Source organism: Chiloscyllium plagiosum, unplaced genomic scaffold, assembly GCF_037043375.1.
Source record: "Chiloscyllium plagiosum isolate Xiang-an unplaced genomic scaffold, Cpla_swu_hap1 HiC_scaffold_5, whole genome shotgun sequence".
Taxonomy (NCBI): Eukaryota; Metazoa; Chordata; class Chondrichthyes; order Orectolobiformes; family Hemiscylliidae; genus Chiloscyllium; species Chiloscyllium plagiosum.
The window spans coordinates 87478450-87498109 of NW_028270143.1; the positions used below are offsets into that span (position 1 = coordinate 87478450).

Consider the following 19660-nt stretch of genomic DNA (forward strand, 5'->3'; position numbering starts at 1 on the left):
GAATGCCCTGACAGTAGCAGTGGTGGACTCTCCCTCTTTATGGGCATTAAACGGGCATTGGATAGGCATATGGAGGATAGTGGGCTAGTGTAGGTTAGGTGGGCTTGGATTGGCGCAACATCGAGGGCCAAAGGGCCTGTACTGCGCTGTATTTTTCTATGTTCTATGAAGGAGCGTCGCTCCGAAAGCTAGTGTGCTTCCAATTAAACCTGTTGGACTATAACCTGGTGTTGTGTGATTTTTAACTTTGTACACCCCAGTCCAACACCGGCATCTCCGAATCATGGGCTTAATCCAAGTACAGAGTATTCACCTCTATCCCAATAGATTTTCCAGTCTAGATGCAGTTTACCTATTCAATGCTAGCAAGACATTTCTGACTTGCCAAATCCAACACTAACTTGTCATAGGAGGACTACATAGGATCTTGCAGCTGGTGTCATTTGACTAGGCTTCAAGTGACACCCAAATAGGGTAATACCTTGGAGGCTACAAATTAGAAATCCCTCTCTCAAGAGACTGATGCGCCAATCCCGCTCCGAGACAAGTGCAGACCCATCGGAAAATCTAACTCAAAGAGGGGTTGGGAGTAAGAAGTTTTGAAAAAAGAAATGCAAATGGAAGGTTGCAAAGTTAGTCCTGAAAACATGAAATGTTAAAATGGATGGTTATTATTTGTATCTTAGGATCAAGAAGGGAAAGTCCAAGACAAAAGACCACACCAACGTAGAAGAACACACCAAAAGTTAATAGTGAAAATAGACTATAATTCAGATGACGTCTATGAATGTAAAAGTATTAGAAGCAACTCCCCAATAGAAAAACACTTGAAATTTTCCCACTTTGAGCAATTGTGATGCAAGATGCAACAAGCTGCGTAAATTGAATTACTTCCTTCTCTCAAGGGCAATGGAAGAGATTAAAACGACTGAATAATTGCACTGGCAAATTTATGAGAACAAATGTTGTTACGTATGTGTGTGCGAATTTTGCACGCATGTGGGAGGCCTAAAGCCACAATGACATTTATGGATTTAGGTTGGAACTAAGGGTATTAAGTAATTTGAGTGTCACAATTTTCTATGTCTAAATGGTTGAAAAGGAGTTCAACCATTTAGGGGTAGCAAAATAGGGGTAGCAAAATGTTATTGATCCCATTTTCAAGAGGATCTATGAAACAAATAATGTCCTTTGTAGTAAGATACTGTTACTTCAGTCATTAAATCAAATTAAAGTTGCACTTGCACATCTCATGATTCTTCACTGGACTCCGTATACCTTATTGTGAAGAGCTGGTGGACAATCGTCTAGCCTGACACCAAATGTTACACCAGGACCTGGTTTCTTTTCAAAGGTTTTCCTCATTATGCTAGGAATGCCTCTTCGCCATGTTCCCTTGTCTTTTGGTGGACTTGTGTCATCTGAATGGCAAAACAATTTTCCATTGGTATGATTAAATTAAAAAAAAAGATTATTTACCAACAATTGTAACATTAACAGGAATTATCTAAAATGACAATAGGTTACAATTATTGCGGGTTTAATTTATTGTTTAGATCCTTATGAAAATAAATAACTTCAGTAATAATACTAGCTATGCTCTTGGCGGTAATAAAAATGTTTATAATCAATGTGCTTTCAAGTAAGTGGTTAAATTGCATGCACACATTATTACTTGATGAATTAACATATTTGGTACATCTTGTTAGTTCATCATAAAGGTTCAAAACCTTTTCAGTGAAGATTCCGAAGTGATGCACAGCAGGTGCTACAACACAACCTCAACTAAGTCAGTTGTATGGCTTGCAAAACTTTACCTAAATTTTCATTTAACCAGTAATGCATTGAATTTTAACTAATGAGTTATTGGTCTCCCGTACAGAAATAGGCCAGTCTTCAAGCCTGTTCCTCCAATCAACAAGATCACAGTTGATTTGTGTTTCAAATTCCATATTCTCATCTACTTCGGATACATCTGAATCCTCTGCCTATTAAGAATCAATTTACTTCTGCCTTAAAAATATTCACTAACACTGTTTCCTGAGGCAGAATTCCAAAGTTGTACAACACTCAAATTCTTCTGTCCTAAATAGGCAATCTTTAATTTTTTGAACAGTTTTAATTCTGGATACATCCACAAGAGGAAACATCCTTTTCACATCCACCAGGACTCCCAACCTCAATCAAGTCACCCTTCACTCTTCTAAACTCCAGCTGAGACAAACCTAGTCTGTAAAACCTTCTTGTCAAAACAAAACCCACCGAGTCTAGGTATCATTCAATTGTTCTGAAGAGTTAATATCAAGTCCAACATGAATCTTTCTCCCTTGGAGACACCAGCATCATAAACAGGAAAGATTGAATGGGGTTAGGAGCTTCTGAAACAGTGTGAAAAGCTCCTACTTTGCACAACATTTTGTGGCACACAAGTACATAATGTCTCCAGGTTCCTCTATATCAACAATCATGTTACTCCTTCAAAGAGGTCCAATAAATTTATTAAATATAATTTCACTTTCCCAAAATCATGTTGATTCTTCCTGATTTTAGAGTTTTTCTCCATGCCATGATTAATGCTTCTTAATCATTGACTCTTAACTTCCCCATGACAGACATTAAACCAACCTGCTGTATCCCGAGATCCTTTTGTTGCCTCACTCCATTCTGACTAAATATACCATCTCATGTTTAATAATATTGAAATTCACTGACCAAATATATATCCAATCTGCAATATGTCACTCTGGATTTTGTTGTATTCTTCCTTTGCAGTGACTAAACCTCCCACCATGGTGTCAACTGCAAATTTTTAAGTTGTACTTAAGACATCTTTTGCTAATATTACTGCAATACCTCAATGTAAAAGCAAAGTGTAACAAGTAAGAGCTAGTAGTAGAAAAACATAACAAAATGTATGTCAAAGTACTATATTTATAGAAATGCACAGGTTAAATGGACAAGTTAATTTCGACCAATTTACCAGAATCAATCTATTAAACTTTTACAAAGTAAGCACCAACTTAAATTAAATGAATGTACAGTAGAGAATTTTTTAAAAGGAAATCAGTATTTAACAGCTATGATTACACAATGAAGTATTACTTATAAGTTTTCTTTCCAGCTCTTGCTTTGGAGAATGTGGGCTCTTTGGATCAGTTTTGGATCCCAAGAAGGTCTGTCTAATACTGAGTGTCTGGCGAGGTGTTTTAGGAGATGGTTCCGTCTTACTGCCAGAAGTACTGAAACAAAAGATATTCCAATTAACGGTCATTTTATTAGATTTATTCTGGATGTAGGTTTGTTCACTGAGCTGGAAGGTTCATTTTCAGACGTTTCGTCACTACACTAGTCATCAGTCAGCCTCCAGATGAAGCACTGGTGGTATGGCCCGCTTTCTATTTACGTGTTTAGGTTTCCTTGGGTTGGTGATGTCATTTCCGGTGGCGACGCCATTTCTGTTTCTTTTTCTCAGGGGGTGGTAAATGGGATCCAAGTCAATGTGTTTGTTGATAGAGTTCCGGTTGGAATGCCATGCTGTCACCATGCCAAATAACATCACCACAGGAAATGACATCACCAACCCAAGGAAACCTAAACACAATAGAAAACAGGTCATTCATCCAAAGGGTCATTGATGATGTTACCCAGTATGGTGATGAAACGTCTGAAAACTAACCTTCCAGCTCAGTGAGCAAATGTACAACCAGAACCTCAACCTATGCTACAAATCTTCTCAAAACTCATTAGATTTATCGCTTGTATACTCAAACACTCCTAAACTAAGACCAAAATTAGATTTTCTTCCCTTCCCTATATCATGCTCAATAAATTTCAGATCAATGTCAACAATAAGTACAGTACTCACTAGTTCTCAACAATCCCTGATTGAATACGTAATGCCAAAGGAGAAAATTTGGATCTCTAAGCACAATATATGATGTACCATCTGCTTAGATTTTTTTCTTAAAATTGGGTGTTGGTACACTCTGAAATCACAGTCTAAGCAAAGGATATGAATACTACTTACTTCATCATGGTACTGTATTCTTTAATTTTTCTGCTAATTAAATCTCTGCTTGTAACTCCTGTGTCCTACAAGTTAAAACAAATCAAGTTTATTTTGTTTCTGCAAATGGACATTTGTGCATTAAAATTGCATACAACAGGTTGAAATAAAAAATTATAACTGTCAAGTTCTTTAAAGAGTGCATTACAAAATGAGGACTTGTAAAGAGTATAATTCCACTTGCATGGTTTATTTTTAAAGGAAAATGATGATCTTGCAATTGTCCCCAACATTCCTAAAACTCTACATAGTTTGGAGTAACAGCTTTAATCTCGAGTCTTAATCAAACCATATAAGCTCAGAGAGTACATAAAAGCAACTGTTTCCACTGAGGGAGCTATGACAGTATAATGCAAGTACAATGCAAGATATTTTTGACAGCAAAAAAGGATAAACCACTTTATACGTAGCATTACATGGGTGGAAAATGGACAAGAGTAAGTTGTTTTTATTTTCTCATTCGATATTGGTGTCACTGGCAATGTCAACATTAGTTGCCCATCACTAATTGACCTTGATCGAAGTGTCCAGCTAGGCATTCTACAGTAAAAATACAGCCATGGTTCTGGAGTCACATGTGGGTAAAGATGGCAGATTTCCCTCCCCAAACCAAAACAGATGTGTTTTTATTACAAATTAATGACAATTGGCATGATCACCATGAATGAGACTACCTTCAAATTCCAGATTTTTTAAGTAAACTAGTGCCTTTTATACTTCCCTACTTTTACTACCTTTGTTTTCAGTCAGAAGTCACACAACACCATGATGAAGGAGCAGTGCTCCAAATCTTGTAATTTCAAATAAACCTGTTGGACTATAACCTGGTGTCGTGTGACTTCTGACTTTGTCCACTCCAGTTCAACACCAGTGCCTCCACACCATTTTTGTTTTGATTCATTGTCTTTCTGTTCAAAATCAATCTTTTTTTCTCTCTTGATTATCACACTCACGAATTAAATATTGAATTAACCTAATGCACACTCCTCCCAACAACTCTTTCTATTTACTTCTCGATCCTGAAATCCAATTGGTTGATAAGATACAGCTTTGCCTCACCTATATATCAAAGTTTCAGACGCTCTGTTGTCCTTCTGGTGCTGTTATTGCCTTGCACTTTCAGCAATTAGGCATACAAGAAATTCATATACAATAAGCGAATGACTCATTCCTGCAAAGTCCAGTCTTTTCATCTATTGTTGTGCAATCTCACGCTCAACTAATTATCACCCAAACCTTGGGAGTGAGAATTGTATCTATGGTTGTGGATTTAAGATAAAATATCACCAACTAAGTTAAGGTGAAGTTGAACATGGCAGTTGAAAGGACTCAATTATATAATGTTGGTCTAAAAATGATTGAAACAAAATAATGATGATTCTACAGTAAACAATATGTTGTAAACTGACAAAAGTCAAAATTATAATACATTATAAAGCACTGAAGCTTCTTTTGCAACAAAATTTAGGTAAATGTTGCATCCAGTTACATTTATGGACTTTTATGAAACATTGCTTGCCAGTTAAAACAATGATTGTTATTCAGTGCCATAATTTTGCATAAATTTAAATAAATTATGGCTGCTTCTGATGTAAAGTACAAATTAAAGTTGAAACAATTACACATCATATGCTTATTTTTGAAGATTTAGATATGCAGCAAAAGAATGCTACTCATTTTCTTTTACTAAATTGCCACTTTTCACTATTCACTTACCTCATCATCTAGATTACTGTTTTCCTGTATGGATTTAATCCATGCCAACATATTTTCCCGATCTTCAGCCTGAAAGAGGTATTCACATTCAGAAGTGGTTAATCGAAATACATGCTTGCGCTTGGTTTCACTATAGGAAATGTCTATCAAGCAGGCTTTGATGCTGATTGGTTGTTCTTCTTCATTTGGGCAAGATGCATGAACGACCTTGTCCTTTTTATCTTTGTACAGAAATAAGGAGTATCCTCGAAGAACCACATACATTTGCTTCCATGGCCGAATGCTACCACCAACACGCTGTAATATTTAAAAATGAAAAATCAATAGAAATTGATCACTTTACTTTTACATTTGTAAAACATTATTTTAACATTTTATATTCCTTCAGAAAAAATAAATGAAAAATTCTATGGGTTTGTTTAAGCCTGATTTTTGTTTTCTTAGAAAAGCTCCATCAAGTACAAGACCATAAGATGTAGAAGTAGGCCATTCAGCCCATCAAGTCTGCTCCATCATTCAATGAGATCATGGCTGATCTAATAATTCTCAACTTCATTTTTCTGACTCATCCCCATAATCCTTGATTTCCTTGCTAATTAAAAATATACTTAGTGATCCAGCCTCTACAGCCCTCGTCACCTCTTTAACAGGTGAACTCTTACTCTGAGGTCATACCCTCTGGCTCTAAATATGCTCAAAAGGCAAAATGATTATCCTCATCTACCCAGTCAAGCCCTCTAAGAATCTTATGTTTCAATAAGCTTTCCTCTCATTCTTCGAAACTGCAATGACTACATGCCCAACATCTCAACCGCTCTTCATAAGAAAATCCCTCCATGCCTGGAATCAACTTCGTAAACCTTTTCTAGACTGTCTCCCACCTCAGTATATCTTTCCTATTAACATTTTTAAAAATGTTCACAGCATTCTAGATGTCGTCTGATTACTAGGAGAAAGTGAGGACTGCAAATGCTGGAGATCAGAGCTGAAAATGTGTTGCTGGAAAAGCGTGCCCAGCAGACTAAGATAAAAGGTAGGGAGGCCTCCCTACCTTTTATCTTAGCCTGCTGGGCACACTTTCCTAATTCCTGAAGAAGGGCTCATGTCCGAAACGTTGATTCTCCTGCTCCATGGTCTGATTACTGCCTCGTACAGTTTTAGCAACAGTATTTTTATATTCCATTCCATTTGAAATAAAATCCAATATTCAGTTTGCCTTTTTGATTACCAACTGAACCTGTTGTTAACTTGGAGATTCATGTATAAAGACCCCCTTTCCTCATTTAGATAACATTTAGCTCTTCCAGTCTTTCTCTCAAAGTACCTAACCTCTTATATTTGCACCTTATATTCCATCTAACAAGTTTATGCCCACTCACTTAACCTGTCTATATCCCTGTGTAGACTCTATCATCTTCATCACCGACATTCACAAACTTGGCAATAGTAAATTCATTTCCAAGCGTGGTCCCAGAACTGATTCCTGTGGCATTCCATCAAGAAGCTTCTTACAAAAGAAATAAACAATGCAAATTTACATGAACAGTTTACAAGGGAAGAATGTTATGATTTCCTATCTACATGGTGGTGGCTTTAGCCCTCAGCCTGTTCATAATTCTATACAGGCAGACAAAGCATAGGCAGCCTGCCCTCACTTCACCCTGAATGAAGCCCTCAATGCCTCTTGCTGCCCAGCTTCGATTTTGAGTGTAAAGGGAGAATTCAGTGCAAGAAGGAAGCCAAAAATGTCATCCTACTTAAGTCCCGAATGGGAAGAACAGGGGGTCATTTCTTAAGGGTCCCTTTCCACATGGGTTTTACCCACATAAACCACCATGTCCCCCAAAAACTAGCATCTGATGGGCTTCCCCATCATTGTGGTTTCACAGTGCTTAATTCCTCTTTCTCCACCCAGAGTCTCACCACCTCTTTCTACCATGAGATTTCCCCATGCTTACCTGGTCTCAAACTCAGGAGCTTAGAATCTTGGGACTGTTTCCAGTCCTACTAATGACTTGTACTGCAACCACAGAGCTATTAGTCAATCAGATTAGCTGCTTTTTGTTCGAGATAGGTCTTGCATCTAAGTGTAGGATAGAATTCCCAGATCCAATTTGGGTTATGAAGTTACATTCCTTACTGACTCTTCAGCTGGTGGGACAGGAAAGACCACCATCCAAAAAGTCCTGATCTAAGTGCTCCAAATTGAATGTAGTGGCTGCCTGGTAAACAAACAATTGCGTTCAGTTTCCCCCTTGACTTTTACCACCATGCAAGAAAATCATGACCGATGATAGTTTGTATTTGGCTTCTGAAATTTGGAATTAATACTCAATCATAAGGATACAATCACAAGATTTGTAGGAAATAAAGAATAATGTAACTATTCATGAATAAAATCTAAAATAAAAATATATTTGACTTCTATTTCATGTACATTAGACACACTGATGCATTATAGTTTTTAGGAACCGCATTTGTTTAGATTATATTGAAATATTAGTCAAACTTTAAACTAAAATTTATACTGGTCAATGTCTGACAAAATGGAAAAAGGGGTATCTATTCACAAGGTTGCCAAATGCTTTTCAACAGAAGCTTGGACATGAATGGATGATTAGACAACCATTTAAGTATGAAAATGCAACTTGGCAATTCCACATGAAATAACTAAAATTAGCAGGCACGATTAAGCATAAAAGTTAAGTGCTTTGACAAATTTTCACTTTGATCAAATACAGCAAGAACAAAAGGAGAAGGAGTAGGCCATTTAAGCCCCTCACAACTGTTCTGGCAATCATAATCATGGCTGACCTGCAACTCATCTCCATCTGTCTTAGACCCTTTTCCCTTAACATCTTGGTTAATAAAAAGGCTATCAACCTCAAGTTTTAAAATTAATGATTTTGAGAGTCATTAATTTTCAGCCATTACAAGGGGGCATAGCTTTAAATTAAGGGGGGGTAGGTATAGGACAGATGTTAGGGGTAGGTTCTTTACTCAGCGAGTCGTGAGTTCATGGAATGCCCTGCCAATAGCAGTGGTGGACTCTCCCTCATTATGGGCATTTAAGCGGGCATTGGATAGGCATATGGAGGATAGTGGGCTAGTGTAGGTTGGGTGGGCTTGGATCGGCGCAACATCGAGGGCCGAAGGGCCTGTACTGCGCTGTATTCTTCTATGTTGTATGTTCTATGAGTGTGTTCCAAACTTCTACCACCATTTGCATCAAGAATAATTTTCTAATTTCACTTCTGAAAGAGCTCGTTCTCAGTCTTAAAGAATAAAATAAAGCATTAAACCTGGACAGCACATAGAACAATTTCTCTCTCTCTACACTAACAATCTCAACCCTGAACATGTTGAAAATTTCAATTAAATCACCCATTAACCTTCTAAATTCAGGAAAAAAATATTAGTTTGCACAATCTCTCACTGTAACTTAACTATGAGTCTAACTATCAAACAGTAAATCTTACATCCATCAGGGTCAACAAATCCTTCTTAACATGTGGTGCCCAGAATTGCGTTGAAGTTGTATATCTGAAATATGATAAGCACCCCCTTGCAGTGTGGTCTCCAAATATACAGGGCAGCATCTAATAGACCTTTGATAATTATCATGTCATGAAAATGAACAGAAAATGGGCCTGGGCAATAGGCCAGGCTAAGTAGTCTTTTCCTGCACTGTAGTGACTCTCTCTGTTTCAGCTTTGTTTTACCATTGAACTTTGTGCCATTTGCAAATTTAGATTCGGCTCTCTATATCACCTAAGTTGCAAAGAAATATGCTGAACAGTTGAGACTCCAAACACAGACCGTCTTATGATACCACTAATGATATAGTTTGGAGTATCTATATATTATCCCTCCACTTGGACTCCCTCCATTCATCATTTCCCAATCAAGTCAGTACTTGCCTTCAATTCCAAGTACTTCAATTATAGCTAATTTTTTTTTTGAATGATAAACTTGCATTGTTGCCTCACAGCCCAAGGAACACAGGTTCTATTCCATCCTTGGTTGGCTGTCTGTGTGGAATTTGCACATTCTGCCCATGTTTATGCGGGTTTCCTCCAGGTGCTCCAGTTCCCTCACACAGTCCAAAGGTGTGCAGGTTAGGTGGATTGGCCATGCTAAAGTGCCCATTGTGTTCAGGGATGTGCAGGCTAGGTGCATTAGCCATGAGAGATGCAGGGTTGCAGGGATAGGATAGAGGGTGGGATGCTCTTCAGAGGGATGGTGTAGACTCTATGAGCTGAATTGGCCTGCTTCCACACTATAATCAAATGACTTGTGAAATGCTATGTAAATAATGCTAATATCCTACTCATCTACTGAAGTCACCTCAAAAAGTTTACTAAAGCTTTCACAGACAAAACTGAATTGTTGCAATCTATGTTTAATATGGTAATGTAACCTTGTCATAAAGGTGTATACAAAAAATGAAAGAAACCACCCAATCAGAACAAACTGATTTTATTCCATTTGTATATCTACAACAGAAGACTAAACTGTTGGTCTTCCATCTCTAAAATGATGGTTTGTGCCATCGTAATCAATTCTATCTTAACTACTTCCTGGTGTGGATCAGAAGCCCCACTCTGGCATTGCACTTTGCCACATTTGCTGCAGAAAAAGACAGTGACCTGAGAAACTACATGATTTAGTGGCCTCTCTTCACATCCACCCATAAACGTGGAATACTCTGCAATAAACTTTTGACAAGGCAGCTTGCACAAAATATTATGATGGAGGTGTAAGGGGAAGGGGTGAAGAGGTGAAGAAAAAAGACTAAGAGAACACCCTGAGTAACACTGAAGATTTGTGCTGCAGGAGATATTCTTTTATGGCAATACTTGGCATTTACTCGACAACATAGAATATTGCTTAACTATGCCACACTCATATAAGACAGAACAGATGCCCCCCATCAAGCCCACACCCCATTTCCGTCACCTTCCCCTGCCACTGCAGGAATTGCAAAACCTGCGCCCATGTCTTCCCCCTCACCTCTGTTCAAGGTCTCAAAGGATCCTTCCACATCCAACAGAAATTTATCTGTATTCCAATGTCAAATACTGTATCCATTGCACCCGATGTGGTCTCCCCTACATCGGGGAGACAGGATGCCAACTTGCGGATCATTTCAGAGAACATCTTTGGGACACCCGCACCAACCAACACCACCGCTCTGTGGCTGACTACTTCCAACTTCCCCTTCCATTTCGCCAAGGACATGCAGATTAACATATCAATTGCTGAATTATTTCCAATTCCACAGTTGGCAAATTGTAGCCATAATTGCTGATATGCATTGAGGATATCTCCATAAGACCATAAGACATAGGAGCGGAAGTAAGGCCATTCGGCCCATCGAGTCCACTCCGCCATTCAATCATGGTTGATGGGCATTTCAACTCCACTTACCCGCATTCTCCCGTAGCCCTTAATTCCTTGTGACATCAAGAATTTATCAATTTCTGCCTTGAAGACATTTAGCGTCCCATACTCCGCTGCTCTCTGTGGCAATGAATTCCACAGGCCCACCACTCTCTGGCTGAAGAAATGTCGCCGCATTTCTGTTCTGAATTTACCCCCTCTAATTTTAAGGCTGTGTCCACGGGTCCTAGTCTCCTCGCCTAACGGAAACAATTTCCTAGCGTCCACCCTCTCCAAGCCATGTATTATCTTGTAAGTTTCTATTAGATCTCCCCCTAATCTTCTAACCTCCAATGAATACAATCCCAGGATCCTCAGCCGTTCCTCATATGTTAGACCTACCATTCCAGGGATCATCCGTGTGTATCTCCGTTGGACACGCTCCAGTGCCAGTATGTCCTTCCTGAGGTGTGGGGACCAAAACTGGTCACAGTACTCCAAATGGGGCCTAACCAGAGCTTTATAAAGACTCAGTAGCACAACAGTGCTTTTATATTCCAACCCTCTTGAGATAATTGACAACATTGCATTCGCTTTCCTAATCACGGACTCAACCTGCATGTTTACCTTTAGAGAATCCTCAACTAGCACTCCCAGATTCCTCTGTACTTTGGCTTTACGAATTTTCTCACCGTTTAGAAAATAATCCATGCTTCTATTCTTTTTTCCAAAGTGCAAGACTCATATTTGCTCACATTGAATTCCATCAGCCATTTCCTGGACCACTCCTCCAAACTGTCTAGATCCTTCTGCAGCCTCCCCACTTCCTCAGTACGACCTGCCTGTCCACCTAACTTTGTATCATCGGCAAACTTCGCTAGAATGCCCCCAGTCCCTTCATCCAGATCATTAATATATAATGTGAACAGTTGTGGCCCCAACACACTGAACCCTGCGGGACACCGCTTGTCACCGGCTGCCATTCTGAATACGAACCTTTTATCCCAAATCTCTGCCTTCTGTCAGACAGCCAATCCTCAATCCATACCAGTAGCTCACCTCGAACACCATGGGCCCTCACCTTGCTCAGCAGCCTCCCGTGTGGCACCTTATCAAAGGCCTTTTGGAAGTCTAGGTAGACCACATCCACTGGGTTTCCCCGGTCTAACCTACTTGTCACCTCTTCAAAGAACTCCAACAGGTTTGTCAGGCATGACTAAATCCATGTTGACTTGTTCTAATCCGACCCTGCTCTTCCAAGAATTTAGAAACCTCATCCTTAATGATGGATTCTAGAATTTTACCAACAACCGAGGTTAGACTAATTGGCCTATAATTTTCCATCTTTTGCCTTGATCCTTTCTTGAACAAGGGGGTTACAACAGCGATCTTCCAATCATCCAGGACTTTCCCCGACTCCAGTGACTTTTGAAAGATCTCGACCAATGCCTCCGCTATTTCCTCAGCCACCTCCCTCAGAACTCTAGGATGTAACCCATCAGGGCCAGGAGATTTATCAATTTTAAGACCTTTTAGCTTTTCTAGCACTTACTAGCACTTATTGAAAGAAACTTTTACTATCATTTCTAATATTACTGGCTAGCCTACCTTCATATTTGATCCTCTCCTTCCTTATTTCTCTCTTTGTTATCCTCTGTTTGTTTTTGTAGCCTTCCCAATCTTCTGATTTCCCAGTGCTTTTGGCCACTTTATAGGCTCTCTCTTTTTCTTTGATAGATTTCCTGACTTCCTTTGTCAGCCATGGCTGTCTAATCCCTCCCCAGATAATCTTTCTCTTCTTGGGGATGAACCTCTGTACAGTGTCCTCAATTTTACCCACAATCTCCTGTCATTTTTGCTCTACTGTCTTCCCTGCTAGGCTCTGCCTCCAGTCTATTTTCATCAGTTTCTCTCTCATGCCCTCATAATTACCTTTATTTAACTGTAACACCATTACATCCGATTTTGCCTTCTCTCTTTCAAACTGCACTGAACTCTACTATATTATGATCGCTGCTTCCTAAATGTTCCCTAACTTTAAGATTTTTTTATAAAGTCTGGTTCATTACATAGCACTAGGTCCAGAATAGCCTGCTCCCTTGTGGGCTCCATGACAAGCTGTTCCAAAAAGCTATCCTGTAAGCATTCCATGAATTCCCTTTCTTTGGATCTACTGACAACATTATTTACCCAGTCCACCTGCATATTGAAGTCTCCCATGATCACTGTGACCTTGCCTTTCTGACATGCCTTCTCTATTTCCCGGTACATGTTGCGCCCCTGGTCCTGACCACTGTTAGGAGGTCTGTACATAACTCCCACTATGGTTTTTTTGCCTTTGTGGTTCCTCAATTCCACCCACACAGACTCCACATCATCCGACGCTATGTCATTCAGCACCATAGATTTAATTTTGTTCTTAACTAACAAGGCAACCCCGCCCCCTCTGCCCACCTCCCTGTCTTTTCGATAAGTTGATTGTCTTCATTGATTGTCTCAAATGATTGTTTTCATTGAGCTGAGGCAAGAGAACTGCTCCCTAAAAATCTCAGGCGGATAAGTCAACCTGCTGAGAACCACTATCTCTATCATCCTACTCTAACAGTCTGATTTGAAATGCACTGAAATGAGCTCAACTTGCAAAGATAGCCCTCACAGGTTCTCCATGTCCAGAAGCAAGCTTTTAAAAGAATACAGAAGTATTTCAGCATCACCTTTCTCCCTTTCAACTCTTCAATTATTTCCCAAATATAGGGCAGCTCCAAAAATACATACAATTGCACAAGCATGCAGAAGAAATATTCCTACTCCAACTACTCTAAACTAAATGAATCAATTCAAATGTACCAGCCCTTACAAAATCACTGTAATTGCATCATGAATGGTGCGCAGCTTCCCATAGTAAAACAAACATTCTGAACTACATAATTGCTGATGAGATCAACACTATTTTGACATGGACACTCACTTCTTTGCAAAGCAAATTGCTCATATGCAAACAGGGTAAGGGGAACAGGCAAATAGAAATTTTTTGCAATATTTGCCATTGGGGACTAGGGCCATTCTAAACTTCACTATATTGACAAATTTTTAATGTTAAATTGAAAATATCAGCATTCAAATGGAACGAATAATTCACAATGTTTTAAAACAAGTTAAATTATTGATGGATTCAGTATACTTGGTAAACAACACTTTCTTCTGTTAATTGTTTACAGCTCTGAACAAGTGTCCACTAGATGACATTGCTAAGCCAATGTTTTTTAACATTGAAGGATTTTATGAACACCATTAAATAATTTATTACTTTTAAAAAAAAACTAAGAGCACCAATTAAAATTTATTACCTTTCCCTTTTCTGTAAGGATCTGACGAAACTGCAGCCATCCTTCCTTTGAAGCATCACCAAAGCTGTCTGATGAGGAGTCCCTTCTTGGGCTCACATCAACTGAAAATTTCAGGCTGTCTGGAGCCTAGAGAAAATCAGAGTTACAGTGCAACACATTCCACTGCAAATCTCACAGATCATTTCTAATGGATTGATAAAGAGAGCAAGAGTCCAACAATCACTTTACCACAAACATTACTGCAGATATGTTTCAAACTTAAAGAATAATACAATAATTGCACATCATGCTTCCAGATGGACTTTTAGCTCAAGTTATAAAACAAAACTGGCTGGAATTAGCCATGCAAGGAACATACCAGCACACTACAGTAATGTTTTTACTACATTAATATTGCAAATATTGTTTGGCATTGCATTCACTTGCTACAGTGTGGCGCTGTATTCTGCCTACATAGACACCACTGTGATACTGAACCTTGTTTTTACTTTCTGAAGAGCCTTTGTTACTGCAAACACATCAGATACCAGGCGTAATCATTTACATATACACTTATAAAAGTTAATTCCAAGAAATGTTCTGACCAGTAGGGATAAAAAGCTGAAAGAATAATACAAAGTTAACAAACATTCATTTAAAAAGGTCAGCTTGCTTTAAACAAGTTTTATTTGCTTACTAATTGAATTTCAAGTGTACCAATGACTTGAATGTAGATTGAAGCTTCCCTATGTAGTTAACAAATTGGGAAAAGAGATTGAGAAGAATGATAGGTACATTATTTAATAAAAAAAGTTACAAACCTTCATCCCTTGCAGGCTCGGCATTGGCTTCATTGATTTTCTGATGAAAAAGAACATTTTTTAATTAATCTAGTAAATAGCTAATTAGAAAATAAATATGCATAAAAGACAAAGCATGCAAATCAGCAACTTACAATTTTTCTTCTCTGTAGTTGTCTAATCCTTCGTCATATGACTTTGATCGCTCAGTTTTTGCACAAGGCTGAGATTCAGTAGATATTCTAATGGCATCTGAAGATTATTACATTATTAATTATAAGAAGTTAGTCATGGTATGTAGTCTATTGAACGTAAGCTAGAATTGTTAAGTTCAAATTTGTACTTAAGCACCTACCTTGGTCATGTGATAACTGACGACGAATAAGAGGAGATGGCTTAGTAGGACTAGCGGGTACTGTAGTTATTGCAAGTATTTCAGACATTCCGGCTGAAATTACTGCAGATGCAGGAATGTGGGTAGACTCATGATCAACACTAGGACTCGTGGGTTCATCTAGGAAGTAAATTAATGTCAATTATTAAATCCCTACTAAAGAGACATCTTTACCATTATTTCATATTTACCAGAAACAAAGTATTACAATTTTTTTGTAAAGAATACACACTTGCCAACAAAAGTACTAAATGCAAAGATTTAACTTTTCTGGTTTTATTTCAACTTAAATTTTTAATCACAGAGGTCCAAAAGCCTGATTGAAGTAGAAAGTAGAGTAGAGGAGCTTTTATTTGTCATTTCTACCACATAGAACAATTCTACCCCCAGTACAGAGGGTGCTACATGGACAGTACAAACTACATACTTGTACATGGCTTAAAGTGCAAAACACGCAAGTTGCACTGTAACAGAAGAATGACCAATAATAGACATTTTTCTAGCTGCAACACTAAAGAATTTCAGATGAGAAAGAGTCCGATTATACTGTGTTAAAGAAACCTAATGGCTTGGGGGAAAGAAACTGCTACACAGTCTGGCTGAGAGAGACCGTATGCTCTGGTAACATTCTGCTAGATGGCAGAAGGAAGAGGACTTTGAGTGAGGGGAGTGTGGGGTCTTCCACAATTCTCTTAGACGTTCAGATGCAGTGTGTGATGTAAATGCCTGTAATGGACAGAAGAGAGACCCTGATGATCTTCTCAGTTGTCCTCACTATCCGTTATAGGGCCTTACAATCCAAGACTGTACAATTCCCAAACCAGGCAGTGATGCAGCAGCTCAGGGTACTCTCAACGAACCCTCTGTAGAACCTGGTGAGGATGGGGAGGGAGGTGGGCTTTCGTCAGCCTGCACAGAAAGTAGAGACACTGCTGGGCTTTCTTGGCTACGGAGCTGGTGTTGAGGCTCCAGGAGAGATTCTCTGCCAGGTGTACGCCAAGAAATTAGGTGCTCTTCACGATCTCCGCTGGGGAGCCATTGATGTCCAGCTCCATGCCCTCCTGAAGTCAACAACCATCTCTTTCGTCTTGTCCAAATTCAGAGACAGGTTGTTGGCTCTGCACCAGTCCGTTAGCCACTGCACCTCCTCTCTGTATGCTGACCCATCATTCCTACTGATGACAGAAATGGGTACTGCAGATGCTGGAGATTTGAGTCAAGATTAGAGTGGTGCTGGAAAAGCACAGCAGATCAGGTAGAATTTGGGGAGCAGGCAAATCGGTGTTTCGGACATAAGCCCTTCATTCCTGATGAAGGGCTTTTGCCCAAAACGTCGATTTTCCTGCTCCTTGGATGCAGCCTGACCTGCTGTGCTTTTCCAGCACCACTATAATCTTGACCCTGTTCCTACTGATGAGACCCACTACAATCGTATCAAGTTTGCTGATGATGTGATTTGATCTGTGCATTACTGTACAGTCACGTGTCAGCAGGGTGAACAGCAGTGGACTGAGTACACAGCCCTGGTGGGCTCCCCATGCTCAGTGTGATGGCATTGGAGATGCTGCTCCCAATCCAGATTGGAGTCTCCCAGTCAGAAATTCCAGGATCCAGTTACAAAGGGAGCTATTTAGGCATAGCAGACGCAGCTTTCTAATTAGGTACTGAGGAATGAGAATGTTAAATGAAGTCTATGAACAGTAGTCTGACGTAGGTGTCCTTCTTCTCCCGATGGGCGAGGGCCAAATGGAGGGTGATGGAAATGGCATCATCTGCTGAGCAGTGTGATCAATATGCGAACTTCAGGGTGTCCAGTGAGGGGATCAGTAGGGTCTTAACATGCCTCATTACAAGCCTCTCGAAGCACTTCATGATGATGGGCGTAAGCGCAACAGGGGGGGATATTTGTTGAGACAGGACGCTGCAGAATTCTTCCGCACAGGGATGAAGGTAGCAGCCTTGAAGCATGTTGGAACTATGGCACAACTCATGGAGATGTTGAAGATCTAGATGCAGGTTTGCTCACTGAGCTGGAAGGTTCGTTTTCAGACGTTTCATCACCATACTGGGTCACCTCATCAGTGAGCCTCTGCATGAAGCAATGGTGGCATTGCCTGCTTTGTATTTACGTGTTTAGGCTTCTTTGGGTTGGTGACATCATTTCCTGTTCTTTCTCTCAGAGGGTGGTAAATGAGATCCAAGCCAATGCCTTTTTTTAAAAAAAGATTTTTTTTAGATTAGATTCCCTACAGCATGGAAACAGGCCCTTCGGCCCAACAAGTCCACACCGACCATTCGAAGAGCAACCCACCCAGACCCATTACCCTACAATTATCCCTGACTAATACACCTAACACTATGGTCAATTTAGCATGGCCAATTCACCTAAACTGCATATCTTTGGCCTGTGGGAGGAAACCGGAGCACCTGGTGGAAACCCACGCAAACACGGGGAGAATGTGCAAACTTCACAGTCAGTCACCTGAGGCGGGAATTGAACCCGGATCCCCGGTGCTGTGAGGCAGCAGTGCTAACCATTGAGCCACCGTGCAGCCCCACTGTTTGTTGATAAGAGTTCCAGTTGGAATGTCATGCTTCTCGGATTTCTTGTGCATGTCTATTCATGAACGTCAACTAGCCACAAAAAGACATGACCCACTCTCACATAGTATCCTTACATATAGATGAGGAAGGACACCACTTTGACTGGGACAACACACCCATCCTTGTACAAACCAAACAGAGAGACACACAAGAATTCCTAGAAGCATGGCATTCCAACCAGAACTCTATCAACAAACACATTGACTTAGATTCTATTTACCACCCCCTGAGAAAAAGAACAGGAAATAACATCACCAGAGGAAACTTGTCACCACAGGAAGTGATATCACCAACCCAAAGAAGCCTAAACACAAATAGAAAGTGGGCCATACTACCAGTGCTTCATCCAGAGGCTACCTGATGATGTTACCTAGTATGGTTGCTATTGTTAGGGCTGCCTTGCCATCTGTTCTCAAGACAGAATCACGGGTCCTCAGCAGCTACATACCTTTGTAGTCATCCACGGCTTCTGGCTGGGGCGAGAAGTGATTGTCTTGGACACAGTGATGTCATCAATACACTTCCTAATGTATCAAATCACCATTGCTGTGTACTCCTCTGAGTTGATGGCATCGCCATTGGTTGCTGCTTCTGAACACACGCCAGTCAGTGCGCTCAAAACAGTTTTGGAGAGCAGAAATGGCTCCTGCTGGCTATGTTTTCACCTGCTTCACCAGTTTGACACGACTGACTAGTGGTCTGTATGCTGGGATTAGCAGAACAGAGATATGAGGAGAAAGTGAGGTCTGCAGATGCTGGAGATCAGAGATGGAAATGTGTTGCTGGATAAGCGCAGCAGGTCAGGCAGCATCTAGGGAACAGGAGAATCGACGTTTCGGGCATTAGCCTGAAGAAGGGCTAATGCCTGAAACGTCGATTCTCCTGTTCCCTAGATGCTGCCTGACCTGCTGCGCTTTTCCAGCAACACATTTCCAGAACAGAGATATGGCCTGAGGAGCTGGGTCTCTGCCCTGTATGCATTGGGGATGTTTGTGTAACCTACCATTGAGATCTACCATGTTCTCCCCTCTCGTCACATGCTGGTGGAATTTAGGGAGCACAAGAATTTAGGGAGAACGATTACTTGTTCCCTTGGGCACCTGCTCCCACAGTTATTATCCAATTATTTATTTTTTTAACATATAACTCTTACTTGTTCCCTAGTTTAGTTTGATTTCAGACATTCCTGCCAGACTGTACTAGAGGTGTTCAAAAACAAACTTTAACTATTTCCCACATGCGTAAGGTTAAAAATTATCCTGACTTAAATATTACATACATTTGTCTAATTTTCCAAAACTCCTGCAGAAAACTAGTTCTCCTCCCTCCTGCAACAGCGGTAGGGTCCCCTTCATCCTCACCTACCATCCCA

The 19660-nt window shown here is 40.1% G+C and overlaps 1 protein-coding gene across 2 annotated transcripts in view; it reads right to left on the reverse strand.

Annotated features, from left to right (window-relative positions):
• Positions 1–19660, reverse strand: part of arhgap21a (Rho GTPase activating protein 21a) — a 256035-nt gene that overhangs the window by 31226 nt on the left and 205149 nt on the right. For both annotated transcript variants that reach the window (XM_043690469.2, XM_043690471.2), the window contains exons 9-16: positions 15646–15804; positions 15446–15542; positions 15312–15351; positions 14512–14637; positions 5783–6079; positions 4028–4092; positions 3103–3239; positions 1279–1421 (exon numbers count right to left, since the gene is read on the reverse strand). In XM_043690469.2, the coding sequence (XP_043546404.2) occupies positions 1279–1421; positions 3103–3239; positions 4028–4092; positions 5783–6079; positions 14512–14637; positions 15312–15351; positions 15446–15542; positions 15646–15804 (1064 nt within the window). The remainder of the gene's footprint in view (positions 1–1278; positions 1422–3102; positions 3240–4027; positions 4093–5782; positions 6080–14511; positions 14638–15311; positions 15352–15445; positions 15543–15645; positions 15805–19660) is intronic.